Genomic DNA, 14,912 nt, shown 5'->3' on the forward strand with positions numbered 1-14,912 from the left:
GTTTCATGTTGGCGCTGTAAGCGCGCGTTCAGTCGGAGCAGCAGTCATTTTAAAAACGAGTTTTGTCCTCTCACTCATGCCGTAGTCGCCTTGGGTTGCTTTTCAACATGTCTAATAGATAAAACTTACAAAAGCAGGGGAAACGAACAGACATCGCCGTTCAGAGTGCTCTTCGACTCTTTAGGCTCTTTAGGCTGAGCTCGGGCCCTTTCCTGCTGCCGGCTCCTGCTCCTGTAGTAAGTGTCTGTGTTTTAGCTGTTTGGAGCGGTTTGTTTTGAGCGCACACGCGGGTCCAGCACGCTTGAGGACTGTTAGCCAGTAGGTTAACTCGCTGCTTCGTTTACTCTGAACTGGGTAACAACAAAATGTTTAGTCAGATAACAAACAAATGTTTGGAGCAACGTGGTGTTGCGAAACAGCAGCATGTTGTCAAAACACGAGGCCGACTGACTGCTAGCATAACCGTGTTAACCTACAGCTCGGGCTGATGTGAGTAACTAGCCTAACTTGGCTTAACTAGTTGGGCCATAACATAAACAAATATGATTGACAATATATGGTTAATGTTATATTTTGCAATAATACCAACTAGTTTGAAGGTTTTTAAACATGCCAGTGTCACAGTGTCTGCTGTAGGTTACGTGTGCTGATGGTAACGTTCCCTTCCCTTCCCGATCTGTAATTCCGCTCCAGCACTAGAGGACAGACTAACATGCCAAACGGTCATTTTCTCTATCCAGGGCAGGAGGTGTAAGTTAGACTAAACGGTGTTTATAAGTAACAAATGTTGTGTTGCCATATTAGCTTGGAGCTTTTGAGGTTCAACGGTCTTATTTAACGATTAGTCTGAAATGTGCTGCGTTGTATTAAAACGTTTTGAAGGAATTCAGGCTGATTTACCAACTGTGGTCTGTACCATTAGTAGGAGTGCAGTGATTCTCCAAATCCAGTTTCTCTTGATTCTTACCTAGCTTTATTTATTTATTTATTTTCTCATTTTGTTGGAAAAATGGAAAAATCAATGTAACGTAAACAAATACATTTTATAATAATTTTGTGATTGTCATGTGTTATAGTTAGTAGTAGGCAATATGGGCAAAACATTATCAGGGTATAATTAAGATTTCTGGCTGCGTCAATATATATTTCACGATGCACTGTTTGTTTAGTCAATTAAAAGCAAAATTTGAACAAGAAAATGGTAAATAAGAAGCAAACCTCAGCGGTGTCCCGCCGCGAGATGCCACTGTGGGATTTACGTTATTTGTGTCATGAGTGCATCTCTTACACTCCAACTTTAACATACGGCTGTCAGATGCTACTGACATTTAGTAAACATCACAAGCTGTTCACGCTTTCTGTTTTAGCAGCTTGTATGCTGAAACTGCAGTGCTGCCTAAAGAAGCTGGCTGAGTGAGGAGCTATGCACAGAGATAGCAAACTAGTCTCCATGTTAGGCCAATGGCTAATACCTGACCCCAAGAGATTGGCTTTTACTTCCACTCCCTGTCCCCCTTTAATGCATTAACTCATTACATTCTGATATCTGCTCTTTTGACAATAAACTGGATTAACTTACTTTAGCCTCAGCTCTCTAGACGAGAGGTGAGGGAATCAAGTGTGTTTACACCATCAAAAACAATTTCAATCAGTCCATAGTTATAGTGTTAATTGTGAAAGGGAAAAATAGGTTTTGTAACATTAGTAATGTAACGAGAGTTCAACAGGCTGCACCAGTGGGGCAGTGGGTTGGGCTTGAGGTTGTCCGGTGGGGCTGAGGGGGCAGTATTGCGGTTTTGTCTTCTGGAACGGCGACAGGAGACCCTGAATGTTTGTATTGCAGTTTCGGTCTTGGTCTCAAAATCGTTACCACCCTAACCATTAGAAATCAAACCAGTATTTTTGGAGTAACATAGTTCATGGCACTTATCGTTTAAACTGAAATCAGGTTAAGTTGGCTTGCGGACTAAACTGTTGTGACTTTACTTGTGAATGTGAGAATTTCCTTTCATGTTAAAAACAGACCAGTATGCCGTCTGCTTGTGAGCCCTTCGTTGATGACATTGAGGACATGGTGTCCAGTCATGACCTGACCTCCCTTCAGCGTCAGTTCTCTAGGCAGAGCGTCATTCCCAGGGTGCGTAAGCGAAAGGAGCAACCTCCTGCTGAGGAGCTACAAGTGGACAGGTGAGACTTCATACACCTGACTGTGGAAGCAACTGTTGGCACTGCATTCCACTTCAGTCAATATTAGAAGGAAAAGCAAAGCAAAAGGGAATTTAAACTTTTTCAAATGTAACATTCTTTGTATAGTTCAGAGTTATAAAAATGAATTATAGTATTTGTCTATGAATTGCATTTCCAGAAGCTACATTTGTAATTCTAGCCTACTGCAAAAATAGACCTAAATGCACACTACATAAGCGGGTGTAAATGGTTGTGACTAGTTTTTGGTCAGGAACTATAGCTGACGAGTACTCTTCAGTTTCTCTGAGACAGATTTACACAGATTGCACTAGACCATCTTTCTGGCATGTTTAGATGTTTGATATTTTCACATATTTTAAGTGACTTGCATTACTATTGCATTAAGATAAATACAGTTTCATACTGATCACTAACCCCCCATTTTTGTGGGTCATGTGCCATTAATTTTTTAACAGACCTTTCTAAAGTTCAAGATTATGCATCTAAAAAAACAAACAAACAAAAACCCAAGTAAACTTGCAGACACAAAAATATAGATATTTTGATAATTTAATTACATTGTACTCATAGGTTCTGATTGGGAATCTTTTTCGTGCCTTTTTTGTGTTTCTAAGCTTAATTTTAATTGGTCAATTTAAAACACAAAAGTTAGCAAAGTTACTTACCAAATGAGAACAGAATAGCCACTACAATGAAAGGTGATGAGTATCACTACTGTTCCTTCTGACCGCAGTCAATGGTGTGCCCTAATTTAGAATAACACTATTGCTTCATTCATTCAATAAATAAACTAATAAATACATTAATAAATACACACTAGCATATCTTTCCAGGCCAGATATAGAGGATGATATTGCCATCTAGTGGTTGAGAAGAGACCAAGAAAACCTATTTGGTTGGCTCAAATTGATCCAGCAGATATCAAACTCATTTGTCAAAAATAGAAGTTTTTTTTTCCTTTACCCTGGACAGTTAATGTACACAAAGAAGTGTTTCTGAGTTCCACATTTTTTTTGTTACTTCTTAAACCAGCTTTTGAGGTTTAGCCTTATGTAATTATTGATTAGTCTTGATTGTGCTTCATTACGATTAATCTCAAGTGCAGACTAAATCATATTGCATATTAAGCTGTTCACACAGTGACTTTTATTATTTTTTTTCATGAAGTATAAATCATTCAAAAATGGTTTCTCTTTATTGATTGACTTTTAAATTTGAATGTTTGCTCTTCCCAGTGTGATCCCAGGCACACAGAAGGTGTGGATGAGGACATGGGGCTGCTCACACAACAGCTCAGATGGAGAGTACATGGCTGGACAACTGGCTGCAAGTGGCTACAAAATGACAGGTACCTGTGGGAACCCACACATCCATGCACACTTACAGTACTGCAGTAGGAATCTAGTTATACTGGATTACTGTCTCCGCTGCAAGATGTTGACTTAACAGGTGACAAAAGTATTTATTTGATATGAGAACTTTAATGATGTGTGCAATGTGGATGGATTTACTACCATTTGTCAATATAAGTTATGAGTTATTCAGGTAATCTGGTAACTAAGTGATGAAGGTGAGATTTCCAAAGAGAAATGACCAAACTGTACTTGACTAGGGACCCTGTATGATCTGAGCTGGACACCACTGTGGTCTGTCTTACAAGGTACAGAAAGTAAGGGTCCCTTGGCTCAGTCACAAAACCTTACAAGTGCGGCTGTGTTTAACTCATGGTTTTGTTAGTGGTTAGGAAGCAGAGGTAGGTAGCTGAAGATCACAGTTAAGGAGTTGTTCAGGATTTTTCTATGTTATCTCAAGTTTGTCTTCAAACTGAGATTAATTACTGTATGTGAACGCAAAGACATGGCAATGAAAAACAACCAATGTAGAACTTTGAGCTGGAGGAACAAATTGTACAGTGTAAATATATAGAGCAGTTATAGTGGGAAAGACAGTACTCATCACAGTCACTGTACAGTGGTGCCTTTGATGTTGTAGTAATTGATGAATATATTTCTTATTTATGTAAGCTCCACTGAAAAGCACAATTTTTTTTATGTGACTGGATGTCACATGAGGAAGTGGTAGCTAGGTGGCATTATGACATTACCTTTTTTGTGTGCTAATTGCATTTGTACTATAAAACAAGTTAATTTCTGATGACTTGGATGCAATTCACACAGAAAAATATGACCTGAAAAAAAAAAAGAACAAAGGCGCACCTTCACCAGAATGTCAGCCTTGACTGAGCTTGGCTCTGATTGGTCCAAGAGCTGGTTGAGATTCAAACAAAACTAGCATGCAGCACAAGTCCTCTGGCAATATATCCCAGTGATCTGCTGTTGTGACCTAGAAATAGATATTAATAGATGTAGCCATAACTCTGTCTAAAGTTAGCTGGCTAAGCAAGAAATCCTGCTTTGTTAGACAGGTGTCTGGTGTAAGGCTTGAGAGCAGCCACTAGGTGTCAGTCCAACCACACTAACTGACTAACTAACTATGAAGTAATTCCTGATACTTTAAGCAGATGACTTTTAGTATGGCATTTTTTTTTTTATTCTTAGTTGACCTACCAAATATAAATACAGTAGTGTATGAAAAGTTTCCTGGAGATGTATTAAGCCTTTACACACACATTGTAATATTTTTTATATATATATATATATATATATATATATATATATATATATATATATATATATATATATATATATATTAAAAATATAAGCCTTAAGACTATTTTTTTTGGGGGGGGGGGTGTTTGTGCGTGAATATACTATTGAGAAGTTTTTAGTCTACATTTCAGATTAATCTTGGTCTGAGATTCCAGCCTAAATGTTGGTTAGATGGAGAATGAGAACAAAACTGAAATGTAGGAATGGACAGAATTTTGTGTGTGATTTGATGGTCAGTGTTGGGAATTCACTGAGCTTTGTCTTTGACTGCTAGGGATATTTTGGTAGGATGTGCAGTGTCTCTCTCTCTCTCTCTCTGTGTCTCTTTCTCTCTGTCTGTTATTCTGTTCTCAGCAGGAGTTAACTAACAGCTCCTTGCCTGTTTCATACTGCTGCAAGAGACACAAGGTCCCTGTTGTGTTAGCTATTGAGCCCTGGCCTCGCAGGCTGGACATCTGGTAGCCATCAGCTTGGCTCTGTGAAAGTAAACTGGTGCAGGAGCCATACAGGGTGCACAGGGTCATCTTGCTGGCTGTGCGCTTGTGTAAATCAGAAATTGAAAATGCTAGCTAAAAACTGAACTAAGCAGATTGACCTTGGTATCACGTAGAATCAATGAGAAATACAAGGTTTATGGAGAAAGTATGGAAGACATTATACCAACTTAACTTTTAACTGCTTTATTGCGATTCCTTAACTTTGACCACGGAACGCTTTTATTGTCAGTATATTAAAACCAGTGCTTGATGGTGGACTGACCTGGTCAAGCTGAAAGAATCAACATTAGTCACGCACTTACACACAACACACAATAAACACAACAATCATTCACTCATTTGGCCAGAAACAGTGTCCATGCTCTATTCTTCTCAAGGGGTACAGGTCCAGATGACAGTGATTATCTGGAGATATTTTAGGCCGGGTACAGCTACAGTCTGCAGCTGTTTTGAATTAAACGAGACCTAGTCTAATGAGCAGGGTGTTTTAACAGCTTTCACAGCCGGTGTGTGTTGGCTTGTGTTGTTTAGCTCTGTCCTCAGGAAACTTGCAGCGCTTTGACCTTCTTTTAAGTGCATGTGATGGAGTTAATCAAGAAATGAGGTCAACAGACAATTATGTCCCTGATGGGAAACAGAATGTGCTGATATGTGCATTTTGAGAGTAGGATATGTTTACCTTATTTGAGTTTTCTGAGGGCGCATGGCATTCTTGGCTCAAGTGTATTATGTGCTTTCCTGGAGCATCAGCTTGCTCGTAGTCCAGCCACTCCTATATCCAGAATCACCTTTAAAGAGGTACTGTATGTTGGTGGCAGAAGTTTGGTGTTTGTTATCTAGAAGCTTCTGAGATTCATGCTGTGGACTATCCTGTTCAGCTCATGCCACAGGATTTCTGTGGTGTTTACATCAGGGGACTGGGGTGGCCATGGCAGGAACTTAATTCTGTGGTCACTGAAACATTTTCGTGTTGATTTTGAATCGTGCTTTGGATCATTGTCCTGCTGGATGATCCAAACTACAGCCTAATTTAAGCTTTCGGGCTTTGGCAGTCAGGTTTTGATTTTATTTCTGCTGATACTTCATTGTATCTAAATAAATTGTCCAGCGTCTTTGGAAGAAAAATAGCCTCACAGTATCACAGATCCACCACCATACTTCACACTGGAGATGAGGCTGTCTTTGTGACCACCTAAAATAACTCACCTCTGGTGTTTGTTGCCAAAAACCTCTATTTTGGTCTCATTTTTGACTACAGAACAAAGTCCTGCTGAAAGTACCAGTAATGTTTGGCAAAATGTAGGAGTTTTAGTTGAGCTTGAGATTCTTAACAGCAGAGGCCTTCATCTGGCAACCCATCCCAAACAAGCTGTGGTTACATAGGTGGTTTTTGTGGTTTAGGAAATATGGTGATCCCAAGACCTAACTACTTTCACGCAATTTCCCATCTGAGATTCTTTGTCCTTTTTTTTTTTTTTTTTTTCTCTTTAGCCGTTTTCTTGTAGCCATTTACTGATTTCTGCAGCTCAATAACATTTTGTTGTATGTTATTGCTGTGTTCTCTAGTCTTTCTCATAATGATGGATGAACGAGGGAAGTTGGCCTCATCGTTTATCTTGTCCAGTGACTCTGGAAGTCATAGCTGACAATTTTAGTGTTCCTAATTGCTCAGGTGATCTTTGAAGCATAAATTATGAATGTGAATATAGACTTCAGTTAGATTTCACTCCAATAAGTGTGGACAGATTTCAGTAAGCACACAGATTTCAGAAAAGATTTTTTTTTTTCTTTGAATCAATACACCGTAAGTTAGTTATTTGCTAACAATCTGAATGAAAGATCAAAAGAATACACAATTAAGGAAATTATCACAGCTCATTTTGCTCATGATTACTATGGGTGCCAATATTTGTGAAGGGCACTGTGTCTATATATGTTTTTAGGGAAAATATACACATTACACATTTCAGTGAGCTTGCCAGTTTCTTTCCTAGCTGAGCAGACTATACACTTACATTGAGCGTTGCTGCTGCTACTGTGCCAAAATAGGAAGGCCTGTGTGCTACACGTCTGCTCTGTCCTTTTTGGCTTTAAACTGCCTTCACTGCCAGTTTAAAAGACTATCCTTGCAAAGTGGTTTCTGCAATTTTCTGGCTGTATCCCCAGACGAGAATGTGCGACGAGCTGCACTTTCTCAGTGCTGTTCTCTGTGTGCCGTGCACAGATTACACTTTATATTGACTCGAACAGCATGAGTGCACTGTCTGTCCTTAACCTTTGTGAACTCAGTTTAACCCACTGTTAAACACATTTCACACTGTGTGAAAATCACTAGCAAGTGTTACAGGGGCTCTAGAGGCTCTACGTAGTGCTGATATTGACATTTTAATAAACATTAATATATTGAATGCATGCTTCCTGAGTTCAGGTACTAAAAATATCCTGCACACCTGACATCTTCTGATTCAGCTGTTCTATTGTGCTTTGTTCTCTTTACTTTACATCAAAGGGAACCGTACACAGTTTTGTAAACATTAACCACATTGAAACATCACTTCTAGAAAGGGAAGTTTTTATTTTTGTCATTTTCATGTTGTTTGTTGACTGTGAACTGTTCTTTCAAAACAGCACTATGTTGACCTTATATTAGCCCAGTTCAGTTAAGTTTCTGGTCATCTTTATTGTGATATTGACTTTTGCAGTACTGATATCATGGAAGGTGTGCTCTGAGGATCATGACCAGTCATAGTCTGACATGGGTGTTTTTGAAGAATCAAGGTATTGATGTAATCCAATGGTTTTGTTCAAAATAATGCAGGCCAGGCCAATCTGAATCCTTCTTTACCATTATTGATAAACAAAATCTTTTATTGTGTGTGTGTGTATATGTGTGTGTGTGTGTGTGTATGTGTGTGTATGTGTATATATATATATATATATATATATATATATATATATATATATATATATATATATATATATATATATATATATATATATATATATATATATATATATATATATATATCACTGCTCAAAAAAAATAAAGGGAACACTTAAACAAGGAGGCCGTAGGAGGGCAACAACCCAGCAGCAGGACCGCTATCTCTGCCTTTCTGCAAGGAGGAACAGGAGGAGCACTGCCAGAGCCCTGCAAAATGACCTCCAGCAGGCCACAAATGTGCATGTGTCTGCACAAACGGTTAGAAACCGACTCCATGAGGATGGTATGAGGGCCCGACGTCCACAGATGGGGGTTGTGCTCACAGCCCAACACCGTGCAGGACGCTTGGCATTTGCCAGAGAACATCAGGATTGGCAAATTCGCCACTGGCGCCCTGTGCTCTTCACAGATGAAAGCAGGTTCACACTGAGCACATGTGACAGACGTGACAGAGTCTGGAGACGTTGTGGAGAGCGATCTGCTGCCTGCAACATCGTTCAGCATGACCGGTTTGGCAGTGGGTCAGTAATGGTGTGGGGTAGCATTTCTTTGGAGGGCCGCACAGCCTTCCATGTGCTCGCCAGAGGTAGCCTGACTGCCATTAGGTACCGAGATGAGATCCTCAGACCCCTTGTGAGACCATATGCTGGTGCGGTTGGCTGGGTTCCTCCTAATGCAGGACAATGCTAGACTTCATGTGGCTGGAGTGTGTCAGCAGTTCCTGCAAGATGAAGGCATTGAAGCTATGGACTGGCCCGCCCGTTCCCCAGACCTGAATCTGATTGAGCACACCTGGGACATCATGTCTCGCTCCATCCACCAACGCCATGTTGCACCACAGACTGTCCAGGAGATGGCCACCTCATCAGGAGCATGTCCAGGCGTTGTAGGGAGGTCATACAGGCACGTGGAGGCCACACACAATACTGAGTCTCATTTTGACTTGTTTTAAGGACATTACATCAAAGTTGGATCAGCCTGTAGTGTGTTTTTCCACTTTAATTTTGTGTGTGACTCCAAATCCAGGCCTCCATTGATGAATAAATTTGATTTCCATTGATGATTTTTGTATGATTTTGTTGTCAGCACATTCAACTTTGTACAGAACAAAGTATTCATACTTTGTGTATGTATGTATGTATGTAGTTTTTTTGCTGTATTGCTTAGCCCTAATCCTACACTAAGTTTCATGAGCGACGTAGCACTATGACTTCTAATGGCTCGGACGTATTAGCCATTCAAGCACACAGTATTTTGCTGTAAAGCGAGACAGCAGTTCAACAGAAATCCATTTTCACAGTATGCAAATAGTGGAATTAGTTTCTCTCCTATATCTGGGATGCACTGCTTGCGCAGCCTGTGTGAAAGGTCTGACCTGTTAATGTGAGCACCCAAAAGAAAAGTGAGATGTTCCACGTCGCTCACGCCACAGAGAGGTAGAATGCATGAAACCGATGTAAGGCCTCTCTGAAAGATCTTCTTGGTCATCCTTCCGGCCAAAACTCCACTGAAGGCATCAGGCATGTGAAACCTCCGGCTGCAGCTGCGTATATTGTTGCGTGGTCCCCTGGCCTGATGCCCCTCGGTTCACAGACAGGATCAGTTCGCAGCTGTGCATTGTATGGGTCTTGCTTGTTGCTCTAATGGTAGAAATGAGTCATAAGTGAAGTAAAGAGTTTGTGGTTTGTGAAGGAAGGGGTGTGTGAGTGAGGGTGGAGAGACGTTCTGCATGTGTGTATTTGTGTAAGGGTGGGTCTAGGCTTTATTTTTTCTTTGTCTAGCCAAGATGTATCAGTTTCCTCTGCTAAAAGTGTGGTTATCATGACAAACGAAATGCTTCTGTGAGCATGTTGTAGATAGTATGGTACTGTACAGTACTGCAGACCAAGTATATGCATTATTACAAAGAGTGCATAATTAGTCCTGTTTAATTGGATTTAGTGCAGTATGTGAAGTATAGAAATATCATTGTGAGATTTTGGTGGCAGTTTTTAAATGTGGCACTGCTAGTCCATTGTGTTTGTGTGCCAGGATATCGTCATTAACATCGTGAAAACATCTTTGAGTATGTTGTGCTGTATTTTGCCATATCACTCAGCAGTACTTGCATGCGTATCTATAAACTAAACTTGATGGGGGCTATATTGAATAATTATTGTTTATCTTAGTAATGCTAGTGAATCAATTTATGGTGACAAAGAAATATGAATTGAATCCCTCAGCCCTTACATGGATGCACATTTTAGACATTCATGACTCCTTCCCATTCACAAGCACAAATGCAGCCCTGTCAGATGCTTTTTAATAGTCTTTTGGCCGTCTGTATTTTGAGAAAACGAGTAGAAGCAGGGTGCTGTCTGTCTGTCTGTCTGTCTGTCTGTCTGTCTGTCTGTCTGTCTGTCTCTGTCTGTCTGTCTGTAAAACCTTGTGTTTGTTGCCACACAGGATGTGCGTGGCTTGAAGACTAATTGTGCTACCGTTGTTTTTTTTTTCTTTTTTCTTTCCCTTCAATTGTAGGAAAATGACTGTAATTGCAGCTCAGGAAACGTGTGATTTGACGATTCAGATGTGGTTTGACTGTGATGTTGCTTGTCCCATTCTTGTTTTTCCAGAGCAAAGTGAGAAAGATCTGTGTCCTAAAACTAACAAGCTGAGCCAGAGCATGTCTTTAAGCTGCCTCCAGCAGCAGTTTCATCCCAGTGTAATTGTAGTGAGTTCCCATTGTACCTTCACTCTGGATAGACAAAGGTTAATATGGTGCTGTGAAAAAATATTTGCCCCTTCCCCAATTCTTCAGTTTTTGCATAGACAAAGATAAGATAAATACAAAATGCTGGGTTTAAACATTTGATCATTTGTTGAAGGAAAAATGCTGTTCAGCCCTTCCTGACCCTATGCGGAAATGTAATTGCCCAAAAAAAAACTTACTAAATTTGTTAGCTAAATTTAAATGGCTGCTGGGTTCAATTTCACTAGCCATACCCAGACATGATCACTTCCAGTCCTGTTCTGGACGTCGAAGGCCCAATTCCGTTTCACCCCTTGCCCCTAACACTGAGCCCTGCCCCTCTGTTTTGCGCATTCACGTCTAGGGGTAGGGTTGTCCCGATTGTTGTTGAGATGGAGGGGTAGGGTGAAGTGTTAGTGCTACATGGCCCTACAGAGGCGCGCTACAAACGGAGTGTCGAGAGAAAATTCCCAGAATGCCCTGCGAATCATTGGCAAGATGGCTGCACGAGCGACCCAAGAGACACATAAATGTAAGTTTCTCTGTTAAAAAGCCGTTGTATTGTAAGAACTATTGTAATAGCGATTTATGGTCATTTCCTTCATAACATGCATAAAAATCACTAGTAATACGCTGATGTCTCGGTTGCTACCTGACGAAATTTACCTTAAATGGTGCAGCAGTTACGTTTTGGTACCTGAGGCTGCTGCACCATTTAAGGTGGAACGGAATTTGATCAGGCTGGTGATTTATAAAAAGCTTCAAGTTCAGCTTCGTATCACCGAAGAATTCTTCGTGGCGATAGTAAGTAATTGCCCCCCTCTTTTTTTAAAGGCGTATGATGCCATAAATGTATTTAAGCAGTGAGGAGTTGAGCTTTACCCTCCTCTGCTGTCACAGCAGGCTGGCAGGGTCGCCTGCAGAGCAGTGCTAGTAGCTGTTAATGAAGTGCTGTGATGTAGTTTTTTGTTTGTGCTCTTTTTTTTTTTTTTTTTTTTTTTTTTTTTTTTTTTTTTTTTTTTTTTCCGTGACGTTTGATTGATTGATGTGTGAATAATAAAAAGTTGTGAATAAATCGCGAGCGCCCCTGCTTTTCAGTGTCCTCCGGATAAATGGCAAATGTCAGTGTGATATACCATTATTGTTATAGTATGGAGACAAAGCAGGAAGACGCGTCCTGATTATTTTTCCTGGCTATTTTAAATCTGGTTCACCTGTCTTGTCATGTGACACACAAGTGAGATCACCACAGCTGGAGGCGGCATATTGGAAATGGCTGGAAAACCTCATCTCGTCTGTTTACATGAAAGTTGCTGACGTCAACTGATGTGTCCGGTTCATGGAGGGTTGTCCCATTTCATAGCGGGAAGATTTCAACCACTACTCTTTGTAACTCAGTTTCAAGGGGGAGGGTTACACTTGAAAACAAGGGGTAGAGGTAAAAATAAAGAACGGTTTTGGGCATAAATATCACATAAAAAGAACGTAAAAATAATTTTTCCTTCATATATTTTGATTAGTGATGTCCTTGATAATTAGTCCTTGAATTCTCTAGTGAATTTAGAATAATTGCTAAGGAGAACCATAAGCTGTATTTTTAATAATGACATTTTTCTGTGTTGCTGCCATCTCTTGTCTTGATAGAAGTGTTGAACAGAAGTGACTTACTGCAGCTGTGATTTTTGCTGCGGCTTCTCGCCTCTGGCGTCTGGGATCTCATCAGGCTCTGATTGTCTCATTAACTATGTATTACCTTAAGCCAGACACATCACTAGAGGAGGCTGCAGTTATTGTACCTCATGTGTAAATACATATTAGTGTGTATCATCCTGCGTGGACTGTCGAGGGTATGTGTGCCTCAGCACAGCAGAGGAAAGATGGAATGATTTGGTTTAGAAGAACAACACTCCCTGGTTCTAATAACGGCATTCCTGCATAGTGGAATCTGGGTTCAGACACCTCTGTCTCGTTTCTAGTATATAAAAAGTGATTACCTATCTGTGTTCCAGTACTCATCACCTGGGACAGTGGCTGTGCTGGAGAAGATGGAGGTGTATTACAATGGTTAGTGAGCAGTTTATCATGGTCCTTCATTGAGGGAAGATCAGAGGCATAGCCTTTAACTGACTTTTCTGCACAACATACCTCTGATCATTCCTGATTCCGCTCGGATGATGTGCTGCGTATGTAGTTATTTTGCTGGCCACTAGGTGGCAGTGTTCCTCCACTCAGTGGGCGCTGTTCACTACCCAGTGGTGTCTAAGTCTACTTCTGTCCTGAAGTGAATGACATCAGACTTAATTTAACAGAGGAGGGGAAAATATGTTAAGGAAGAAAAAAAGTTTTGCATTTTTTGTCAGAATGACCAGAGAGCTTCTTGTCAGTTCTGTGTGGCAGTTTTATTATTATAATTATGTTCCTGTTTTTAATACATAAATATTATATTTTTTATCTTTTGTTAGGTTAAAGAGAATTGGAACTTGTTTGATGAAAGCGTCCCTACAGATACTGTATGTTTGATTTCTTTTTCCTCTTCTACTACCATTTGACATGTTGCCTCAACGGTGGTGTGGCTGAATTATTTATTAAACAGCAAATCATTTAAATCACACTTTTCTGTAACGAAAACAATCTTTATGCTGTTAATTTTTTCAGTAAGGCCAGTTAAAATCGTTCATTTGTAAACAGCCCTTGAATGTATGTGCAGTTCAGTTGTTGTCTACGGTAAGTTTGATTTTTATCCACCCATAGATGGCACTGTTGCTCAATGCAGTGGGAAACTCGGTGTACCTCCACCCCCCCCCCCAAAAAAATCTTTTCTGTGCCAGACATTAACTTCATAGAAAGCCAGCTCTCTTGTACTCCCTCTCAGAGATGGAGAGACACATTTGTAATAATGATTTACATAAAACACAGAGTACTGCCTGTAAACATTAACTGCCAACGGTTCCTACATCCTTGTTCCAAAAAGAAGTTTCAGGAAGTCCTGCCTCATGAATCAAGACGTTTAAGGGTGAATCAAGGTTTATTCATAGCTCATTAAGGTTAGTTAAATACCAGGTTTCTGTGGTCCATGTTTCTGCAGTTGCTGACCTTTTAAGGAGTGCTATGACTTTCCCAATCCTTGCTGTAAACTGAGCATTTACCTTTTTTACCGTTAGTTTCACGTGCGTAACGGGAGTAGTATTTTCAGTGAATGTGTGTGTACACCTTACTAGTGCTGTTGCTCATTCATGAAAAAGCCAGTGCTTTGAGCACTGTGATTGGCTGAACGACATCTACGCAGCGCTACCCGTCTGGTGGAGGCAACCAATGAAGAAAGCCCCAGCAGCTCCCAGCGGCTGAGCCTCTGCTGTTAGAGAGCAGTGCTCTACGCACTTACTGCAGCCTCGACAACTCACCGACACAGCGCTCCGCTGGAGCAGTTTTTAGCAAGCCGGCGAGACTGCTCCGACTTTCCCTCTGCCGCCAGGCTTGCTTCCACCCAGACCACAGTGGTGAAAAGAGGGAACAGAGAGAGATGGTGAGAGGGGAATGGAGAGAGCTCGGAAAAGAGATACTGCGGAGCAGAACAGTTTGACCGAGTCGACAGTGAGGCATGAGCTGCGGTTACTAACGGTTCCGCCGTGAAGGGAATAACATCAACTTTCAGAAGAGAGCAAGGGAATCTCAACGTTATGGTTGGAATGGAGCAGTGCGTGAATGGCCACCTCCCCACATCACATTAGACGACCTGCGGAGCCATTTGGACTGTTAAATTTGCCTACGTTTGTGTGTGCGTGCATTTTGTTGTTTTGTTTTTTTTTTTTCTCCCTCAGTCAAAATGTAATGGAAATGAAGGAATTGTAAGACTCATTTGAATCGTA

The 14,912-nt window shown here is 40.7% G+C and overlaps 1 protein-coding gene across 1 annotated transcript in view; it reads left to right on the forward strand.

Moving 5' to 3' along the window:
• Positions 1-14,912, forward strand: part of cdkal1 (CDK5 regulatory subunit associated protein 1-like 1) — a 365,636-nt gene continuing 350,724 nt past the window's right edge. The window contains exons 1-3 of the mRNA XM_037537371.1: positions 1-236; positions 2,024-2,187; positions 3,444-3,556. Of these exons, the coding sequence (XP_037393268.1) occupies positions 2,030-2,187; positions 3,444-3,556 (271 nt within the window). The 5' untranslated portion in view covers positions 1-236; positions 2,024-2,029. The remainder of the gene's footprint in view (positions 237-2,023; positions 2,188-3,443; positions 3,557-14,912) is intronic.

Source organism: Pygocentrus nattereri, chromosome 3 (assembly GCF_015220715.1).
Source record: "Pygocentrus nattereri isolate fPygNat1 chromosome 3, fPygNat1.pri, whole genome shotgun sequence".
Taxonomy (NCBI): domain Eukaryota; kingdom Metazoa; phylum Chordata; class Actinopteri; order Characiformes; family Serrasalmidae; genus Pygocentrus; species Pygocentrus nattereri.